Source organism: Enoplosus armatus, chromosome 7 (assembly GCF_043641665.1).
Source record: "Enoplosus armatus isolate fEnoArm2 chromosome 7, fEnoArm2.hap1, whole genome shotgun sequence".
NCBI classification, from domain to species: domain Eukaryota; kingdom Metazoa; phylum Chordata; class Actinopteri; order Centrarchiformes; family Enoplosidae; genus Enoplosus; species Enoplosus armatus.
Window position 1 is genome coordinate 4,608,521 of NC_092186.1, and position 22,601 is coordinate 4,631,121.

Genomic DNA, 22,601 nt, shown 5'->3' on the forward strand with positions numbered 1-22,601 from the left:
AGATATCTGTCACTGAAAAGGTCAAAGGCAGTGTGTGTCAGACTGCTGCAGCCACAGGACTGTGGTGCCAGACATTAGATAACACCTGGCAATACAATCTGGATTCTGGCCCATCCGCTGAAAAAAGTAGCAGAAGACAATGATGATGAAACTCCTCTCCACCCACTTCAAGTTCTGCACATCATGTAATTGTCATTTTTCTTATTTGTCAGCTTGAAGTTGTGATGTGTGCAGATCACAGACACTGACTTTGAATTGGGGAAAACACTATTTTTGTGTGTTTAGTTTCCTAACCTTAACCATGGTTTATTCGCTATGATCACAATCTTTCCCTAACCTTAAAGGACAAGTTTGACATTTTGGGGAATATGCCTATTCACTCGTTAATACCAATATCACTGTCATTTCTGCACATTATGTATACAGTATGAAGATACAGCAAGCATGTGATTAGCTTAGCATAAAGACTGGAAGCAGCTAGCTACACACTCAAGGTAAGGTAAGGTAAAAGTAAGGTAAAACTAAATAAAAATCTGCCTAGCAGCACCACTAAAGCTCACTAAGTAACATAAGTTATTATAAGTTACACATTGTTTGGTTAATCAATACACAAACATATTCAGAGTTTTGCAGAATCATCCAAATCAAAGTTCTTTCCTGGCGATAGACAAAAAAAAGAGAAAAATATCTAATATATATAGATGTTTGACTTTCCTCACCAGCTAGGTGCTAACTTTGTCTATATGCCATTTGGTGCATGTAGTCAGTTTACCATGGGCAGTTTGGAGTTTCAAATTCTGGTAAAATTCTGGTTTTTGGACTGTGGGAGGACAGTGGACACATGTTGACATATAGGGACAACAACACAGACAGGGAAACCAGGACCTTCCCACTGTGAGGTATTAGTGGTAACTGCTGAGCTAATGTACTGCCCACATATTCATTGCTGAGGGAAAATACCCAGCAAAACCCCCCCACTCCATTCCACCTCCATAGCACACACTAAACAGGTTAGGATTAGGGTTTGCCTCATGCTGAACCAGAAACTGGGCCCACTGTGTATTCAAAATAAATATCTGCTTGTCAAAGCATGACAGTGCACTGAGAGTGATAGCCCCAGATTATTTAAATAGCTTACACTCTACCTGCAATCTCTTTGCCAAGTTTAATTTAGCAGCTACTGTTTCTCAAGTTTGGCCAGAAGTGAGGAGGACAGAAGTTTTTGATGTAGGGTGGAGAGGATTCCTGACTATTTTCATGTTCATTTCTCTCTCCTCTCCATCAACCCCAACCCACATCCATACAGCCCAGCCACCTCCCACATCCACACGGAGAGATGCTGATGCGCCTGACGTAAACTCAGTTACACTGCTGTTATAGAGACCTGACACCTCTTCACCTCAGCCACAAAGACTTATGGGCTTTAATTATTTGGAGAATGGCTACAGACGAAGGATCATTATTGACCGCTTCCCCGTTTTTTCTCAGTTTTCATTGGTTTGCTTTCTGCAAAGATGAAGCCATTAGCAGATTTGGTCACTTTGATTCCAGGACCCGGAAAGTTTTCTTTTTAAGTGCTGCAGTTTATTTAATTTATTTTCCTCTGAAATATAATGTTTAGCAGTGAAGACTGCTGAGCCTGCTATCAGGCAGCAGCCAGAACTATTAAGTGCATTAAATGGAATCAGTGGTTTGGATAAAGGTAAACACCAGCCCATGGGTGGAGGTGTTGTAAAGTGTCCCACGTTAGGGGACAACTGCTCCATTGACAGGCTGACCATTGACATTTGTCTGACGCCACCATCAGAAATCAGGTGAGCTCTATTTCATCATCACTGTACTCATACAGGACATAAAAACGTATGCTAAAGTGCATTTGACAGGATGTTATTACTGGGGCACACTACGTTTGATATAATTTCCAACCCTCACATGATGATTGAAGCCTGATGTTTCTCTTCAGTTTTTGTGTTTCGGATTGAATTTACTTGCTGTCCATCATGATATTAGTTTGTTCACACAGTAGTAGTTCCTAATTGCTATGAGGTCAGTTGACAAAGGTGCCAAACATACACCGGCATCCGAGCAGGGATGAACAATTTATGGAAGATACCAAGTTGTGATTTTTCCGACCAGCGCGATTGCCATTTAGATTGCAATCATTAGATTATAAATAAGTTAAACTACAGACCTGCGTGCATGTCATCTACATAATATTGAACAAGATATGATTGTACCGAGCGTAATCACAAACTTGTGTTCTTTCTGCATGAATATAATCTAAAAAATAATGCAGTTGCTTTGGCTATTTGATATTAGTGGTAAACAGTAAAACGATCCTGTATTTTCAATAATAAAAGAAAGAGTCAAGATTCAACATCTGAAAAAATGAACCCCTTGGAGGGGCCTCGACCCCCATGTTGGGAATCATGTGTTTGAGAGTTTTGATTTCAGTCTTAACTTTTGTCACCTGTGTTGACATTTCCCACCACTGACCATCTTATCGCCAGTGTAGATTTCAATGAATTCGAGCTGTAGCTAAGCTGCAGCTAAATGCTAAAAGGCCTGTCTGCAACAGTGCTCACAGCCACCACCCAGACAGCATACAAATACAGGATGAGCAAATATTGACTCAGGCACCCATCAGGTGGTCCATCATTCATGGCTCTATTACTTTTATAGACCAAGCATGTTTGTGTGTGCAGTGAAGCGTGCCTCAGTCAATATTTAGTCCTGTCATGTTGACAGCACAAAGCTGCTGTTTTGATCTTCTGTTTGTCTGTATGTTGAACTCCCCACCCGACTTATTTCTTAACAGTTTTACCTCATCATTAAGACAGTCAATTTAAAAATAAACATCTACTGTAATATTAATCCGGGTGTTGGAGGTCCTTCAAATACAATTCAACATCTTTTCTTCTATGTTAATGGTTATTGATTGGTGTTGAAAAATGCAGGAGAGAGAGGGATTCGAACCAAATGCACATTCATGGACAGCCTGGGGGCAGGGCAGAGGCGGAGCAGGAGGACGACTAGACGGGTGGTGCAGCTCTGGGGGTCGGCCTGGAGGTCAGCGATGTAGACGGGACCAACGGGGGATCACGCAGGACGTCAGCAAGGGCGGCCGACTGGTGTTTTCGTGGCGTTGGGGAGTTGAGTCTCTGTGGCGTTGGGAGTCATGTAGATCTTCTCTTCTTCTGTGGAATCCACAGTACCCCGTGAAAATAGCCAGGCGAGTCTCTTCAAAAGATGACCGCTGGACATCAGAGTGGCTCCTTTCGGGGGAGGCAGGCAGCCATGATAAGCCATGATGGTTCAGAGAGTACACTGAACCATCCTATAAGAAAGGAAAGGAGATAATGACGTCCCACAATTACTTGCAACAGCAACACTTAAAGTGACCTCGGCAGACTCTCTTAGCACCGCGGTTGTCTTTTCCTGAGTCCCTCTCCTTCACATCTTTTCTTGACCTCATGACGTTTTCCATCGAGGAAAAGTGTTTAGGAAAAGACATAATATGTAATGTCTTTGACTATTCGCCCCGGTGAGTGAAAAAGTCTGAGGGCATCTGGTGGACAGGTAGGGAGTAGCGCTGAACGGGAAAGTGGGAAAGTTGAGATGTGGCTGAAGAGAGGGAAAGTTTTTCCGTCTGGTTCTAGTGGCAGTGCTGTGCGACCTTCACGACGTCAGGAGGAGGTCTTAAACTGTAAAGGAATGACAGTTATGCTATGTGAGTTTTTTCCGATAACTCTCTTTAGACAAATATAACACTCAAAGACATACACGTAGAGATGTGTAGGCATGCAGTCAGTCAACACACTCATCACTCGTAAATCAAACTCAGTCCTCAGGAAAGACACGTGCACAACGTCAGCCCCACACACAAGACATGCGGGCTGACTTATATGCTGTCACACTGAATCAGTTTGTCTACAGACATTTCATAGAGACAAAGGCTGCTCTGGATTATAGAATGAAAGAATAAATGGACAAGACAAAGCACCTGAACAAGCATCCGTTTCAGAGTTTTCTGCAATTAATCCCACCGTCATATGTTTTTTGGTCGAGACCAAAAAGTCCCTTCACTTCCACAAGGTCCGCAGAATTATGAGAGACATACTGCAGCTCAACTTCTTCCCCTGCCAGGTAAATGTCCACGCCTTTCAAACTCCACCCTCCAAGTTTGTACTGCTGGCTTTCTGTTACATATATGTAATAGTTGTAATAGTAGTTAAATTAAGAAACAAATAAGTTAACGGGTAGGGAAATGTAAGGATCAGTTTTGCGAACTACACAGCTGAAGAATTTTTTGTTCAAGCCAGAGAAATGGCAAAGATGAGGAGGTTTGAAAGATTTCGGATAGCACCTGGATTACACACAATCACAGGAAAATCAAGTAAATGTCCCTGAAGACACAACTGGAAAAGAGGCCAGGGATCTGATGAAGACAAACACAGTGAACAAGACTTTTAAAACTAAAGGACTTGCATGGATAGATGTGATTTCTGAAAGGAAAATACTATAAACACGATGAACAGGTTGCAGATATTATTGGAGAGGCCTGTTTCTACATGTACATGCCTACAACACATGCACAAACAGTACACACACACACACACACACACACACACACACACACAACTGAGCTGACAATACTGTAACCTCTCAGAGTGAGTGTGTGGACTCTTATTGATGCCTGATGAAAGAGACATGTTAAGCCTGGGTTGTAAATAATTGCGAGGCATGCTGGGTCAGTTCAGCGATGACATATGAACACACATCTTGACAACCAGCTGGGGTTTGCCTTGTTTGATGCTATCTACAGTCTGTACCCTCTAGTGCAACTGATATATTTAGTGTTGTTGTGTTAGAAATGCACCTTAAAGAGGTACAGCCACAGTTTTTTTTGCAATTCTTTGTCAACTTTTGTCTCAATCTTTGTGGCCACTGCACACGTGTTTTTGAAATCAGTATCACAAGATGAAATTGATTGAAAAGTGGACAATACCAAAAATTCATCATGCATTCACATTATCTTGGGCATATGTGAACATCAGACAGTGTTACGTGTCCAATGTTAAGTTTGTGTACCTTGCTCTACTGTAGTTGTGTTTTTTTAATCTAATCTGCTTAACAGACATGGTTGATCATTTATTTACTAGCATATTTACTTTTTAAATTTCCCTGACTGACTCTACAGTCCACATTTTTGGCAGCATTGTAGTTTCTCTGGCCTCCGTAGGACAATGAAAGTCAGATCCTGTAGTTTCTGATCAGCGGTCTCGTGTATTTTGCAGGTGTGTCATCCCCTCTGACGGCAACGGTGGACTACAATTCCTTCATTCCTCAGATAGGATGTTTCTGTGGGCCGGAAGTAAAGCAACAGATGGAAGAAGTGACGGCAGGTATTAAGTACTGCCCTGGTCGGTTTGTTTCAATTGTTTTAATGCAAAAATATTTTCTAAAAGGAAATTTAAGTGTACTGGAAATTGCACACACATAAAAGTTCAAATGTCTTAAAATGTAACTATGTTTGAAAGTGAGAGTGAGTGAGTTGAATCACTTAAAGTAGTTGAAGTGTCACTGAAAGCAGTTGACCTAAGAGAGTAAGAGCGTTGAAAGCAGTTGGGTAAGATCACATTTAGTCGTCAGGATCGGCTTAGGGAAAACTAGTAAGGCTTTATCTGAGGATCTCATGTAACATACTGGCTCATAAGGCACTAAAGGTTCTATAAAGTGTCTAGGAGCCAGACACTTTCATTCCTCACTATTGCATTGTGCATCTATCTGAGTGCTTTTCACACTATAGAAGGTTCAGAGATACCGGAAAAGAAAAAAATGCAGAATGCATTTCAAGCTGACAAGGTGCATCTTTACTGTTAACCTTTTTCAGATCCATCTACCAGAAGAGTCGTGAATATGACGTCCTGGACAAGAGGAAGACAGTGACGGCTCTGAGGGCAGGAGAGGACAGAGCCATTCTGCTGGGCCTCAGCATGGTCTTCCTGTCAATCATGATGTACTTTGTCCTGGCAATCACCATACTGCGCTCTTACTCTGACAGGTAACAACAGGTCACAAGGTCATGTACTGTTTCAGTTCGGAAAACAGAAATGCACGTTTGTTTTGTGTGACTCACAAATCAAAACTTGTGTTCGTCTACATATTCACACATAGTGACTTGCAGCATGCATTGAAAAAGATTGCTCTCTCTCTCTCTCTCTACAGCGTATGGACGGACGAGGCTAGCTGCACTATCGTGAACTCCACCATCGTGTGGGATGTAAACTGTTCATACAGCTGTGGAGCAGAGTGCTGGAAGGGTTCCCGTTACCCCTGTCTCCGGGTCTACGTCAGCCTCAACTCCTCAGGAAAGGTGGTACGACTGTTGCACAACGAGGAGACACAGGACGGCAATCCTGAGGTACTTCACAACTGATAGTGTTGCTCTTGTTCCCTCCCCCGCTATCTGGTGTCTGTGGCTTTGGTGGAGAAGATAAATATGTTTTTGTTTTTTTTTTGTTTTGGCACCTTGTCAGCAGCTGCATATCCCCACGCAAGCTGCATGCATGTTGTGTTGTGTATTATTGTTTAGAAATTAAAGTTGTATGTTTTCTCAAAATATGTAGTAAAAGTGCAGTAAACCATGGCAGGCATCCAGGAATGGAGAGTTTTACTTGGATTGACAAATGAATTTGCCATTTTATGCTAATGTGGTGAGTGGAAAAAGGATGACGATTGACTGATTTCTAATTAGAAATTACTAGAAGGTTCTGTATGGAGTTTTCAGAAAGTCATTGTTAATGACACCGGTGGCTGTGAAGTGAACGGCAGTCAGCATCCTGTTGCTCGTGCCCGCAGTCTGTAGGCAAAACAGTGGAGTGACATACACCAGACTGGTTTACAATCATATTTAGAATAATTTTACTATCTGTAATGTTCCTATATTATTTGGACCATTTGCTCCGTTACACCGTTACCTCAGCTCAGGTTACAGTTACAGTTGTCCACCCCTGCCTTGCATCACTCTTGGCTAGTAGAAAATAATTGTTAGTTATACACCAGGGTTGGGCGATATGCTAAGATTTTTCCAGCCGGCCACAGTCAGCCCAACAGCCGGCAGGTGTGTTTGTGCAGCGAGCTGGATACATCACCGGCAACCCCGTAGATGTGTGCGAGTGGTGAGTTCGCTACGCTACACAAACTCTCTTAGTTTTTTTTAGTCCAATAAATAAACTCACAAAACTGCTTTCCTTATTAAAGAGAAAAATACAACCGCATACCTTCTGAATAGCATGCCTTCCCTAAAACAAAATCTCAGTTTTTCTCTTTTTCTATTTTTTCCTTCAGTGCTTCTACATCCCAAAGTGCCGTAAGGACTATGCAGCCACACATGCGATAGTTCAGAACATTTCTGAGCGCCTCAGGTCTCAGCACACAGTTCAGTGTTTTGTGGACCCGACAGACAGAATGGATAGCGCCATCCTGACACAAATCTACGGTCGGGTCGCCGTCTTCCACTCCCTGTTCTGGCCAACCTGCACCTTGATCGGGGGAACCATCATCATTGCCATGGTGAAGTTGACCCAGTACCTGTCCATCATGAGCGAGCGACTAAGCCGCATTAAGAGGTGAAGGGTCGGAAGGCCATAAGTTTAAAAGGGCAGTTCCCATTAAATGGACACGAGGACAACTGAAGCATCTTAATGAGGCCAAGACTGAAACACAAAGAGGAGGGAAAGCTGAGATGTGGTCTGTCTGTGACAGCTGGAACGCTGAGATTCAAAGACATGTCTCAGTGACAATCCAAAAGCAGCTAGAAAAAGAAGCATATATTTTTGAGACGGGGTCAAAATCCAGATTTGGTGATAAACTGATGCTGGTTGGCAGCTTGATACTAGCTGGGCCTGCTGGTGGTTGAAGCTCAGTAACAATCTTTGAAACTATAATTTCCATTATTTTTGTGACGTAATGTTTTTAAAGACATATTCTGCAATCTATGGCTTTACAAGGCTAAAGGAATAGTTCAAGTTTTAGGAAATGCGTTTATCCGCTTCCTTGCCGAGAGTTAGATGAGAAGATTCATTCCACTCTTGTATCTGTCCATTAAATATGAAGCTTCAGCCAACAGCTGATTAGCTGTTTAATGCATGCTAGCCCCCTGTTACCATTTTTTGTGCTAAGCTAAGCTAACAGGCTGCTGGCTGTAGCTTCATATTTGGCGTACCGCCATGAGAGTGGTATCGACCTTCTTATCCAACTCCCTCAAGAAAGCGAATAAGTGTATTTCCCAAAATGTCGAACTATTCCTTTAAAAAGACAGCTCTCATTAAACGTGATCTTCTTGTACCAAGTACCAAAAAGTACATTTTGGGCTGTCTGGGTCCTTGTGTAACAAGGGCTGCCAATGCTTTACTTTACCTGTGTCTTAGGGTGAGAAAATTGGTTGTGATTCCTATGTAGAGAAGGTTTACTAAGCAGTGCTCTGATGTGAGAAAGTGTGTATCCTGACTCTTTGAACTGTATGTGAAGATCACATGAAGCTGAACGTCTGGGATTCTCAGAGGATTCACGCCTTTGTTTGTTAATGTCTAGCTCTGACATGCCACTGCATGAAGACCAATTTTTTGCTTCCCTCCGCTGAAGCTGACTTACCACATTTCTTCAATTTCCTCTTGTCATGCTGAAGCTAAGGACTGGAGGATATGTTGGTGGCATCATGCAGAGCAATTAAGAAAATGGCCTCCACAAGGGAAAACCAATAAAACCCATTTTCTACTACTGGGCCTAATCAGGCTGAACAGGGCTTACTCACAGCTTCACACATTACCCCATTACTGCCTGTGATTGATTTTAAATGTTCTATTTTAACATGTTTTGTTACGTGAGTGATTGTACTATCAAATAAACACAATGTGCCTGTTACCTCTTGATGTTTGGCCCTTCAGTAGCTATTATTATTAGATTTATTTGGATGGTGTCACAGTTTGATATCATGCCATTTGGATTATATGTAGATATGTTTCAATATGAAACATGTCTACATATATGTTATAGACGCAGTTAACTCAACTTACCATGGAAGAGAAAAAGGGAAGGATGGTGCAATAGCAGTTGCCCATGCTGCTGTCATCACACCACAGCAGCTAACCCCCGCCTTCCAACCTCAGCCTCAGCACCAACCCTATCAGCCATGCCATTTCCACAACAGTCCATTTTGCACTGGATCCCTCAGGCACAACAGTCTTTTCAAGAGCTCAGCAGCCACCCTGCAACTGCCTTAGCCTTAGGGTTACGAGACTACTCTGAAATGTTTTATTTATTTATTCTCAGATGAGATAAATAAAGAGTATGGCTAGGCTCAGTAGCCTGTAGGTTACATCCATGCAACAGAGCGATGGCTGCAGCAGCTTTTGCAGTTGAAAAGTCCTCTGCTATAACTATGCGCATGCTCACAGCAATGTATGTTAGTCATTCTCTCCATCCAGTAGATTGTTAGGTTATGAAGTATTGTTGACAAAACCTGAGCTGAATATCATCCACAGTTCTGTGGTCAATCCTGCCCAATTAATGATGATGCCTGACGAAGGAACGACTGCATCAAAGAGCGCGGCGACCATTGACGTACGCGCCCCAACCTGCAGGCAGACCCTCTACCTCAAGCTGAATTGAAGTTATTTGTTGATCGTTCCTCCTTCAGACACAAATCTACACAGACTGACCTTACACGTGCAGCTGTAATCAGCTGGACACTGTATTGGCTCGAAAACTTCTTGGCCACCTATCGCATCTCGAAAAATCGCCTCTGTATATTCACCCTACACTTTTGAAGAACTTGTGCCACACATGTTCCACTATTAAGGCACGAACACTTGGATCAGAGTGATAATAAAGTCTAATCAGTATATTTACCCCCTAAATTGAACGTTTTTTTTGTATGCTTGTATGAATTAGATAACCACTGACATTTTGGGTGAGTATGTGGTGCTGGAGATGACATATAGGACATTTTTTACACATTTGATGAACTATGTTTTACATAGGGTTCGCTTCCTGTTGCATAACCAATGACTGAGTTATTAATGCATCAATGCATTTACTGGAGGTCGCCTGACATGGATATATACATTTTCAAATATCTCTTCATGTGTCCACTATGTAGCGCTAGAGGACGCATATTTATTATACATGATGTTGATATAAATTTGGTGTAAATCGAATGATGTTTGTCACAACCCTAACCCTCATCAAACATGTTTGCTGCAGATTGGACAATAAATGGTCATGTAATACATGTAATGTAATATAATAAAAGTTACAACAGCTTCCTGTTTCATGGTGAAACATGCAAAGTGTTTCTTCTTCTGTAGAAAAACAAAGCAACAACACTTCTTCAGACCTCCCACCACAAAAGACATACAGACAGAGTATGCACACATACTTATTATTCACGCTGTTGATATAAATTTGATGTAAACTGAATGATGTTTGTCACATGAGATGTGATTCCTGTTGCCAGTCCTGTTGCCAGTTCAGTAGTGGTGCTGTGACTATGACTCAGTACTGACATATAGAAATGTTTGATAAGGCCTGGACTCTTATCAAACATGTTTGCTACAGATTGGACAATAAATGGTCAAGTTACAACAGCTTCCTGTTTCATGGTGAAACATGCAAAGTGTCTGTTCTTCTGTAGAAAAACAAAGCAACAGCACTTCTTCAGACACTTCAGGACTGAGGCAGGTTGAACCAACACAGTGAGTGTGTGTCTTCAGCCATGGCACTCAGGTGGGTCATTCTGCTCTCTGGCCTGGGACTGGTGAGTGTAAGCCTTTTGCATTTTTGTGTAACACTAACATCCATAATGAATCTCTAGTGCAAATCATTGTTTTGATGTTGAGCTGAGTCCCTGGATGTCAGTTCATGCCATCAATTTTCTCTATTGATTAATTAATGTGCTTTCTAATGTATTTATTAGGCAGCAGCTGAGCTAACAGGTGATACAGGTGAGTCACATATTAAGATGCTTTTCATGTTAACGTCTGTCAAAAGGTAGACAGAAACTTGAGTATATGTTGAGTGAGAAGATTTGAAATACCCCTGAAATACTTAACAGTATCCCTGCTGCACCCTTCAGCCCTGAGAAATACCCCGCCCCACCCCATCTGCTATTGCATTTAAAAAGGGGTGCTTAACAGTATCCCCAGAGTACCTTTCACCCCTTAAGGTGTACATTCAACGGGGAAAGTTCTGTCTGGGGTGTCGGCAATATGAACACCTGAAAGAAATCACAACTTGGAAGTCAATTTCAAATCTTAAAATAGCGTCAGACATAGATGTAAGAATGAATAATCTTTAAAATATAATATTTTTGATATTTTAAAGTAAACTTTTTGAGCAGCATATTATTGACTTTATTATTATTGTCTTCATCTGCAGAAACGGATGTTGATGAAGGCCATGACTGGGACATCTTTAACATCAATGAAGGTTTGTGGAGTATTATTTTAGTTTTGCTTTGTTGTACAATCTGTCTACGGATTTTCATCAACCGATACAATTTTCATTTGCAGCGGCTGGTCTGGACCTGCTGGAGGGAGATATCGAACAGGATGAAGTAAGCTAGTGTTTAGTATTTTAAAGAGATTGCTTCCCTACTTCCCTAGTCTCAGATGACCCTACTAATAATCAGATTGGAGACAAAACAGCCCATCAGAAATGACTTAATCCAATTATTCGATTAAGCACAAAACAGATCTGTTTTTTTTCTGAAATTCAATTATCATTTGCATGATAATAATTTCTCTACAAAATTAGAATTTATGTGTGTGCACAAATATTTTTCCGTGTTCAAAATGTCCCATTGAGCACTCAGAATTAATATAATGCTATATTTGAACAGTATGTACATGCAGCAACTAAAGCTTTGAAGTATTGAGAGATAATACAACTTAATTGGTCTCAGGTCTCATTTTTAAGTAGATTGATTGATTGTTTTAAGGGACACAGTGATTCCCCTACTCTGATAGGAACAGTGTTATAGAAATACAAGCTTACAGATGATGAGGTCTTCTAATAGGATGGAATTCCCTCATTGTCTTGAAGGAAATCTAATTTGCATGGAAATCAATGAAATGTAGCACTTTGAAAACACAAAGTCACAGTTACGTCAATTTTACTCTAAATGGGACCATCATTTACAAAATGAACATCATGCTGTATTGAAGAAGACTTGAAACTAGTGATTGAGACCATAAAGTCATTAGGAAAATGTTTACTCACGTATTAAATCGAGTGAGAAGTAGGGTCATTTTCTCATAGACTTCTATACAATTGGACTTCTCTTTTCCACCAGTGGAGTCGCCCCCTGCTGGCCATTAGAAAAGTTTGCATTGGCCTCACTTTCTAGACCTGGAGGTTGGTGCTTGGTTTCTCCTTTATCCATCTCTCATTGTATACCTGTTGTTTTCTTCATTACCATCAGACATTCAGCAGAAACTCCATCATAGGAGACAAGTATCGCTGGCCAACAACCATTCCCTATGTCCTAGAGGACAGTCTGGGTAAGACACTGTGTTATGGCAACTCACATTCACAGTACTTACCATGCTTTTTCAATCATTTCTTTGTCGTACACTTTGTAACGTGTAGACATGAATGCAAAGGGAGTGATCCTGAAGGCATTTGACCAGTACAGACTGAAGACCTGCATTGACTTCACACCACGGCAAGAAGAGAAGAACTACATCTCTGTGTTCAAAGGGAGCGGGTGAGCCGAGCTTCAAACTGCCGTGTTCAGTTCATATAAACTGTACTGTTGCTCCCCTCAGCTCTAATGAACCGTTTAGCATCTTTCTGCTCGTTGTTTTGGTTTTACAGCCCGCAACTTTACTGCTTTGGTTTAGTCTCACTGCTTTCATCAGCGCTGTTTCCAGCCACAGAAGGTGGCAGCTATTTTCATTGAAAAAGCTCTGATGAACTGACTATACATGGCCAGCTCAGCACCAAATGGCAAACAGACAAAGTTAGAAACTTGCAGGTGAACACAGCAAAACATGCAGCCAGATATTTTTGTCAGGTGTTGATAGAGACCAAGCGAAAATTGGACTTACACTTACTTGTTCCATGTCTGCTGGATGTGTAAATTAGGCACTGTTATTCATTTAGGCTCATGCTTAAATGTCAATCTTCTGCTAATGAGGCAGGTTCTGAGCTGAAGGTGTATTTGTCGTCCTCTGAATGCTGTCCTTCTCTGTAGATGCTCCTCCTCTGTAGGCAACCAGCATGTGGGGAAGCAGCGGCTGTCCATTGGTAGAAACTGTGATCGTCTAGGAACCGTTGAGCATGAGTTCCTGCATGCTCTGGGCTTCTGGCATGAGCAGTCCAGAGCTGACCGTGATGACTATGTCAACATCATGTGGGATCGCATTGAACCTGGTAACAATGATCTGTAACAGCTGTTACATTCCTTCCTTGTAAAGATCAAAAATAACAGCTGAATTCTTCCTGATATTCTTTTTTATGCCTGCCTCAGGTAAAGAGCACAACTTCGAATCACACAATGATACAGTGTCCAGTGCTCTAGGCGTTCCCTACGACTACGGCTCTGTAATGCACTACAGTAAGACGTCCTTCAACATCGGCTCTGAGCCCACCATCGTCACCAAGATCCCCCACTTCATGGATGTGATTGGTCAGAGGATGGGGTTCAGTGCTAATGACCTAACCAAGCTCAACCGTCTCTACAACTGCAGTGAGTCATGTCAACCTGTCATTTTGTCCATCAAACAATAAATGAGACAGGTCACACACTGGATGTGTGACATATTGCAAGGTACAAAAGGGAACCATTGGTTGCAACACCTACCAATATATGAAGTATATTGGAACTATATTAGAACCAAGCACCAACCTCTGGGTCTTAAAAGTGACGCCAATGCGGAATTTATTATTTCTAATGGCCAGCAGGGGGCGACTCCACTGGTAGCAAATGAAGTCAGATTGAATAGAAGTCTGAGAAACTGATCCTACTTCTCACTGGATTTATTACCTAAGTAAACATTTTTCTAATGAATTTATGGTCTCAATCGCTAGTTTCAAGTCTTCTTCAATACAGCATGATGTCAGTCCCCTTTGGAGTAAAATAGACCATAAAGCAATGTGTGCTTAAGGCTGTGGCTACCATGTGATTGACAAGTTGGTACCACTGCGACCTCTCAATCAGAATAGAGACGTTCGGATGTACTAAAAGACACTCTGGGAATCGGTTATTCACTTTTTCTGGCAAGCACGTTTACAAGCTAAGTAAGGTTACCGGTAAGGGTGGGCGTGCATAGTGTCCTTGGGTCCTTAGTTTAGCATTTTGGCCACTTCTGGGTCCAAACAACCAAGATGGCGACAGCCGAAATGCTAAACTTGAGGCTTCAAAACTGTAGTCCACAAATCAGTGGGTGACGTCACGGTGGTTACACCCACACACATAAAAAAAATTGGTGTGAAAGCAATACCATGTTAAACTAGCTAAGTAAATACTAAATACTAACCTGCCAGACATTAGCCAACCTGTTGGAGAACATGCACTAACATGTTGTACTATAAAACCATGGGAAATAGATATAATCCTCTGGAATGAGACTGAATTTATTTAAAAAGGACTGTTTACAGTGTCTGCGACGACGTCATATCAAAGTTTGCTAACAATTTCGAAGAACGGCTTAATTTTGGTATGTAGTCTCGCTAAAATTTACGTTAGCTTGTTATCGAAGAATCTCTAATAAGAAAACTTCTATCAATGATTTGTTAAAATAACAGTTAGTTACTTTGTTAGTTATGTAATCATCTTAACTTAGCTAACCGCCATTAACTTTTTGCAAATGTTATTAACAGCTGCTGCCAGAATGAATAATGTATTATTCATACAATATGCAATATTTTGGTTTTCACAAATCCATAAAATTGCACATTGCACTTTTTCCAAAATATTGCATACGGTCCCTTAAAAACATGAAGCAAAAAATGAAGAAACATGAAGGAAATAATGTTCTCTCTAAGAAAACCCAGAAAAAAAGGGTCAAAATGTGATGAGATCAAACAGCTCACATATCATTAAATGTTAAAAAGATTAATTGTTGATTGAATTGTGGCTCAAGAGGGGAAGGCATGAAGACAGGAAAAGTACTGAAAAATCTAAGACACAAATATTTTGTAAAGAATATATGTGATCTGTAGTAAATTAGCTAAACTGGCTCCTTTGAGTGTTTGAACAATCAATAAATTAAACCACATCATGAAATAAGAATGTTGTTTGTCCCATAATAACCTAGCAGAGTTACAAGAAAGGTCAGAGTTTATCTGGCATATACTGATGCTAATATATATTGATAATCTGGCCTTAGCCTTAGTAATAAACCTCAGGCAGCCATGAATACCATGGGGATGCCACAAATGCTCGGCCAGTCATTTATTTTTCAGGCTTCAGGCGGGTGCACAGTTGTTATATGAACTATTGAAGGTTGCCAGCTCTTTTCTGTTATATTTTCTTATATTGCGAGATGATGTAACCATATTTTTGTGGTGGCATGCTAACTACCTGCCAATATCACCCCTTAGTTATCAAGCTGAGGGCACTGCGTCATATCAATATCTTGTTCCTTTTATCACTCCTTCAATGCAGGGCAAATAAAAGCTGGATACGTGATAACATATTTGATCAAAGGCGTCCTGATTCAAAACTCTTACATAAGAAGTTTCCAGCAAATAATTACTGAGAATGTATGTTCATTCATACGGCGTCTACTACTTGCAATGCCTATATTACATTAATACACAACAAAGAAGTTATCTTCTGAAAAACAATAGAGTTTTGTATACTTAATAATTCATCTATATATTATCAATGCAAAAATATGTACACTTTTGTGGCATTCCAGGATTATGACAACATATGAGACAAGATAAAGTCTTGGTCATTGGTCAAGTCTACTGTACTGAAGTATCTTGATGAAATGGTGACTGTTTTCTCTCCACAGCCAAGTCTTCTACCTTTGTGGACAGCTGTGACTTTGAGAAGGAGAACATTTGTGGGATGATTCAGGGTCCGGGCAATGCAAAGTGGGAACAACAGAGTTCTGTGAACGGAGGGCCTCAGACTGACTTCTCCAACATGGGACAATGCAAAGGTGACCGTCAATCATCACAAATGCATGTTGTGGTGCTGAACTTTGTTCAAAATACTGGACTTTCCTTTTAACATCTAAAGACTCTGACAGCATCCACAGACACCAAATGTGTCACAAAATATCTGAAACTCTTATATAGTAGTGCAGCCACAAAAAAAAAGACATCTGTCAGCGTGCAGCTTGCAGGACAGGCCGGATGGTGTTGGTGACTCTAACAGTGCTACCCAGCCTGTCCAGGTGAGCATAGGGGAAGCGGGAAGATAAAGAATATACAGTATAATCTTATATTATACTGTCATAATATTAAACATTATGAAAACAGAAAACATTATTAAACAGTGCTAACATTATACACACATAGACAAAATATATGAATGGACATAAACTCATGGCAATTTAGACACTGACTGCTTACCGGACACATCCACATCTCTGTGTGGTTGTCCAGTTTGCAGTGTAGGATAATAAAAACAGTACATACCTGGCCTTGGTGTTTAGTGTCTGAAGATATTTAAAAACAAAGGAGCCCGAGGTGATTTATAACATAACCTGTACAAAGTGCGGGCTGGCAGTAAACATACATTGATTATTGTTTGAAGTTTCAAGATAAATATCAATTTATTAGTGACTGATGGCGGGTTTCTTTCATAGGTTGTTGTAAATAGCTGAAACATAATTTCCAAGTCCAGGCAGTACGACCTGAGGAGACTTTAAGCGTACTGAATTGACAATGAAGAAGTAGATTCTTGAATTTTGTACCATAAAACGCGCCAACAGCAGCACTCAAACCTTGTGGGTGTTTATTCAACATATTATTTGCAGATCTTCACAGGTGATGATGCAGAACTAACTTTTTACTTGTTTACTGTAATATGACAAACTTCTGAGGCCCAACTCGTTGTCTCCTCCTGCCCTCAGGAAAAGGCTTCTTCATGCACTTCAGCACAGCCTCTGCTAAACCCGGTGACCGTGCATTCCTGGAGACTCGTTGGCTTTATCCCAAACCTGGAGCCCAGTGTCTGCAGTTCTTCCTCCATAACACCGGGGCAGCTGATGATGTTCTTAATATCTGGGTGCGAGAGTATGACAAGGCCAACCCCAGCGGAAAACTGAAGCTCTTCAAGAGTATTTCAGGTAACAAATAAAAATATAACATTAATTTAACTAACAAAAAATATATATTATTAATGTTTATTTGTCATTCTACAACACAGGGCTGCACAATGAGTGCAGTCATAGTCCCCCTTCACGCTACTCACAGAACATACATACAGAAGGTACCATGTCATTATGGTCTCACAGCCTGAGTAAAGAAGCTGCTCTATAGTCTGGTGGTACGACAGCAGATACTTCTGTATTTCTTGCCGGACAGCAGTCGGGTGAACAGGTCTAGATCGCTCGCCACATATCTTTGGTATTGTTGGTGCTGAGGTCTCTCTCCTGATGTCTCTGCTTTGTCTGCTTTCAGTCTCGCTTCTAGCTGTTTGCACGCTTCCTTGTCACCTGACGGAAAGGCAGCTTTTTTTGGCTCTGGATAGGGCCCTCACCTTTCCATTCATACCGCCTTTTTTTGGTTGGGGAATGATTTGATTGTCTTTGTGATCTTAAGCAGTTAGAATCATTTGAAAGATGCTGAAATCAAATCCACAACTCTCACCTTTTCACCTACATCCTGAAACTAGTGATTAATAGTGATTGATATCTATTATCTGTTCTCTTTACAGGAGGTGTCATGGGCTCCTGGGAACTGCATAACATCAATCTGAATGTGACACAGAAGGCCCGTGTGGTTTTTGAGGGCGTGAGGGGAAAGAGTCCATCGAAGGGAGGTTTCTCTCTGGATGACATTAACCTGTCATCCACAAAGTGCCCTCAGCACATCTGGCACATCCGCAACATTACCGGCCTGCTGGCCACCACACCAGCAGGAAATAAACTGTACAGCCCTCGCTTTCTGTCACCAGCAGGTTACTCTTTCCAGGTAAATGCCTTTTTAAAATTTTATTTTCTCAATCTTGATACATCCTGTAGCGATCCAACAAACAACATGCGAAACCTAAATTCAAAATTCCAAAAAAATGGGTGAGTGACACTCAGTTACTTCTGTAGGCTGAGAAACTATCCGCTGATTTACAGACAATGTAAGTCTATAGGAAAAAGTATTTTTGGGCCAGTGTGCATCACATGAAGTTGTAATTAAATGGTTTGGCGCACTGACTAGGGGCTTGGCAGACTACCTCCACGGCTACAGCAAAGCTCAAGGAAGTTCAAAAAGCTTGGTCGTCACATGATTGACATAGACTTCAGATAGTTCCAGAAAGTTCTTGGCATGCAATTTGAATGCGTAAATGTAATACATCCATGGTAAATACAGAGAGACAGAACGGCAACATTACTTCATACTGCTCTGTGATTTGTAGGTAGGTGTGTATCTAAACGGAAGAAGCGACCGTCCAGGGTACATGGCCACCTACTTCCACCTGACCTCAGGCCCCAACGACCACAAACTCAAGTGGCCGTGTCCGTGGCAGCAGGGAACTATGGCCCTGATGGATCAGCAGTCTGACATCAGACAGCAAATGAACATGCACCGAATGGTCACCACTGACCCTGGCATGATGTCCTCAGACGGTAAGAGAAGAGTGGATAACTTGTAGTGTAGCAAGCTCAGCTATCCTCTCATTCTGCTATTTACACAATGAATGGATTTCAGTGAGCTGTGTTCGTCAAACAGAGAATGACAGTTCAACTGTTTCTCCCAGGCACGGAGTACTACTGGGACAATCCCAGCAAGGTGGGCTCTAAAGTGACCGAGTCTGATGGCAGCTATTACTATCGAGGCCCAGGCTATGGAACAAGTACCTTCATCACCCACAGCAGGCTAAAGAGCAGAAACTTCATCAAAGGAGACGATGCCTTCTTCCTCTTCAGTCTGGAAGGTGTGGAGTCACGTGACGATTAGAAGAGACCAGGATATCACACACAACTATAGTCTCACACAAAACTATACTACTGTATATCTAAGATCACCCTGTCTGTGAAACATCACAGTTGTTGTCTACTTGTCCTCAGATATATCCGATCTGCTGGTATCTCAGCCTCTTCCCCGCTCTGCAGTCCATGCTGATGCCAGTCTGATGAAGGCTGCAGAGCAGGGTGCTCCACAAGGAGCTGCTAATAACCCTACGGTGGTCACAGCTATGGCAGGGTCTGTGGCAGCAGCCATATTGGTGGTTTCCATGCTGATTGCAGTGAACGCCTGGAGGATGAGGAGGAGGCGACAGCAGGAGAGTGACAAGGTGTTGATCATACAGGACATGCCTGGATTCATGGAAGTGAGTTACATTAGAGTCAGCACTGATTGACATAACTGCAATTTAGGTTAGTAATAATTTACTGTGCCTCATTTGTGCTAATGCATCTAAAGAAAACTTTCACGTTCTCTGTTTGGGTTTCAAAAAGTGCTAAATGTGTCTCTATTTCATTACAGGAGCACCCGACTAAAGATTTGCTATCTCTTTTCACCACTCCGTGATGTCCTGATCAAAGGAAAACATCAGCTGAAAACATCAAATGATCTCCACGACTATTTCATGTATAATCTGAATTTGTGCCCTTCACCACAGCTTCTTCATTACCAATCAGAGAGTCAGTAATGTGATTACTCTCAAGGGTCCTCAACTATGTAACTGTAGGCAGCCTGCAGATTTATAATTGTTGTCAGACATCATAACCTTCTTGTCACTGGCTTTGTGGCTCAGCTGCAGCTTCATTTGAAGCGTTTTGATTTATGATTTAAAATTTCAAGCATAAAACTAGATCTACTGAGTGTAGTTCCAACAGCAGCCACAGAGAGGCACCACACTCACTATTATTGGTCAGAGTGAATTCAGAAAGGGGAATACGTGGACTGTCTGATCCCCTGTATGAAATCTAAACTCCACATGACACAGGCATGATAGTCAAAACGTTGTGACATCTTTTGTTTTGGACCTCCACATAGCTCTAAGGATCACTGTTCGATATGATTTTGTCTCCAGGGTCTCATAGTAGATTGGTAATAGGAGTTTGAGTTAAACTGTATTGTCTTAAACGTTCTGTACAGTAAACAGAATGTGGTCATTTTGGTCCTGCAGAGAACAGCTCAACATTTATTCCCAAACCTGATTAGATAATAGTTGTAAGGCCAGATTTGGGTTGAAATTATTGTTTTTAGTTCTTCAGGTTGGGCCTCATGGGACCTATTTTATAAATGCCAAAATATTCAAACGTGACACATGGCATTTAAAGCTGCACTAATCAATATCTTTACAGGAACAATGGATCAGATAACTATGTTTGATGGGTCATTCATAGCATCAGTCCCACTGAGAATTATCACCCAGTTTGCAGTTCTCTGCTCTATGGAGCTTTTAAGTCCATTTTGGATAGTTATTTTGGTTTTCTGGCCCACAAAATCAATCAATTATTGCAGCTTTAAATCAGAATTTCTATGATTTAAATAATGATATTTTTTATCATATGATATTTTTATATTCAGCACATTCTAACCATCTAATCCTCATTTTACCCCAAAACTGGGTTTTCCTAACAGACCAACTCAAATTGGCCATGTTTCAGCAGGTCACTGGGTTTTGCTGTTTGTCTTCAGTTCAGATATATAAAAGTTAGTTTTCCAGGTGATCAGATGTCCAAGATTTAAACTCTCTAGCAGACAGGTTTTCTATCAGGTCGTGTCATGTCCTAGTTCAAATGACAAATTAAAAAGGCCTGATGCTCTAACATCACCTCTTTCTCTCTTTTTTTCCTTGTTTCTTTGTTTTGATGTGACTATCTTGGGCCTGAAAAGCTGCAAAGTAACGGTGTGATTAGCATGCTTTGCAGGATAAATGCTGTTTAAGTTTTTATACCATTCATTAATCCTAAATAAAATGTCAATTTTTATGTAGGCTCTCTGTATGCATAACTGATATGTATGCCATCTTTATGTGATGCTTTATTTCAGTAATTTCACATTGTGTTGATACTGATTTTGTTATGGGGCGATTAAATCAAGTGATCTTTAGACTCAAAGTTGCTTTATTGATTCTTCTTCACTTTAATAAAAGACACTCTCACACTCACATTTTGTGGGAGAAAGTCATTTCAGGTTGCAGTCGCTTGCAGGTAAAACAACAGCCTTTATTTATCTATTCGGTAACATTTCATTTTACAGGTCTGCACATTTCATGGTAAGTAGGTGATAATTAGCAATTGTAACAATTTTTTACATTTTCCTTCATAACTCACAGACTACTTGACATACACAAGTCATCTTTTGATATAAGACATATATGTGCACTTACTAATAATACCATTGATATAGTTTCATTAATAAGGACAGGACTATAATATTAAATTGAATGCAAGAAGTCAAAAATAAGTCATTTTAACCACCGTATCTCAAATAAAAGCACACCTCAATCATCAGTGTTACTTAAGCTGTTTATTGATGAGCTGCTATACGAGAACAAACACATTTATTGTAAAGCTGCAGGACTTTAAATGAACATCAGTTACATTCAAGCCATTGACAAGTGACTTAACCCTATCACCGCCAGGTAAATCTCTCTGATATCAGTATATAGAGTTTTTAAATCTGGTGTTGTAAGAGCAAAATGTATCATTACTATATATAGGCATGTAATATCCTGCTGTTTAAAGAGTATTCTGCTATTTTCCCATGTGTAATTTTTCATCTGACCTGAAGTACATTAGTGTCCTTGGTACATTCTACATTCATTGGTCCGTTCTAACCTACCTACGCTATGTTTCAACTACAAATATGTGACTGTGTCTGTGCTTCTTCTCTGGCTCTGGCCTTTCAGCTGAAATAGATTGACTCTGTTATACTCTATTATTTTCTTTTATCACTTTATTAAATATACAAAAGACAACTGCTTGTTGTATCATCATTTATTTGTTCATTTCTCTACAAGGAAATACACAATTTCCTCACGACATTCCTGCGCTGGTGCACCAGTGGTGATGTGTTTTACATCAACCAGCAATGATTGGTTTGCCAGAGCTGAATGGGGGAGCAACTGTAGACAAGTACAAATACATAAGTATTATCAGCAACATGTACTTTAAGTATCAAAAGTAAAAGTACTCATAATGTTGAAGAATTATCCCTGTGAGTGTTATACTATTATATATTATTATAGCATTAGTATATTACTGGATTTGGATTATTACTGTGCTCATGTTTTATAAGTTCATCATATGCTTTGTACGTAAAATCTTAGTCTGTAAAGTAAGTGGTGTGTGTGTGTGTGTGTGTGTACTGTATGTTTGAACTTTTGCAAAATGTTTATTATCGGGGCTACAATAGTTAGATAAGCCAATCACGACTATTAAATTAATAATTAATTTGACATCCGT

The 22,601-nt window shown here is 40.7% G+C and overlaps 2 protein-coding genes across 3 annotated transcripts; both read left to right on the forward strand.

Moving 5' to 3' along the window:
- The first annotated feature begins 1,678 nt into the window (after positions 1-1,678).
- On the forward strand, positions 1,679-7,635 carry s100p (S100 calcium binding protein P). Its single transcript, XM_070909484.1, is given in 7 exon segments — positions 1,679-1,719; positions 1,721-1,741; positions 1,743-1,814; positions 5,298-5,405; positions 5,894-6,064; positions 6,229-6,424; positions 7,351-7,635. Coding segments are annotated over 7 exon segments (894 nt in total).
- Positions 7,636-10,748: 3,113 nt separating this feature from the next.
- On the forward strand, positions 10,749-21,245 carry LOC139287383 (meprin A subunit beta-like). Of its 2 annotated transcripts, none has more exons than XM_070908373.1 (15): positions 10,749-10,819; positions 10,979-11,006; positions 11,440-11,490; positions 11,574-11,617; positions 12,485-12,563; positions 12,652-12,769; positions 13,259-13,437; positions 13,535-13,753; positions 16,029-16,178; positions 17,097-17,312; positions 17,903-18,159; positions 18,599-18,809; positions 18,941-19,117; positions 19,251-19,513; positions 19,669-21,245. In XM_070908373.1, the coding sequence occupies exons 1-15, from the start codon at positions 10,778-10,780 to the stop codon at positions 19,711-19,713; spliced, it is 2,079 nt and encodes a 692-aa protein (XP_070764474.1). In that variant the 5' UTR covers positions 10,749-10,777; the 3' UTR covers positions 19,714-21,245. The 2 variants fall into 2 exon arrangements, with proteins under 2 accessions (XP_070764474.1, XP_070764475.1); XM_070908374.1 differs by having other exon boundaries at positions 10,751-10,788.
- The last annotated feature ends 1,356 nt before the right edge of the window (positions 21,246-22,601 follow it).

Bases quoted from the DNA above. Each gene is read 5' to 3' on its own strand.
- LOC139287383 (XM_070908373.1), top strand. From the start codon at position 10,778: ATGGCACTCAGGTGGGTCATTCTGCTCTCTGGCCTGGGACTG. The intron at 12,770-13,258 runs GTGAGCCGAGCT...CCTTCTCTGTAG, and splicing joins TCTGTGTTCAAAGGGAGCGG to ATGCTCCTCCTCTGTAGGCA. The intron at 19,514-19,668 runs GTGAGTTACATT...ATTTCATTACAG, and splicing joins ACATGCCTGGATTCATGGAA to GAGCACCCGACTAAAGATTT.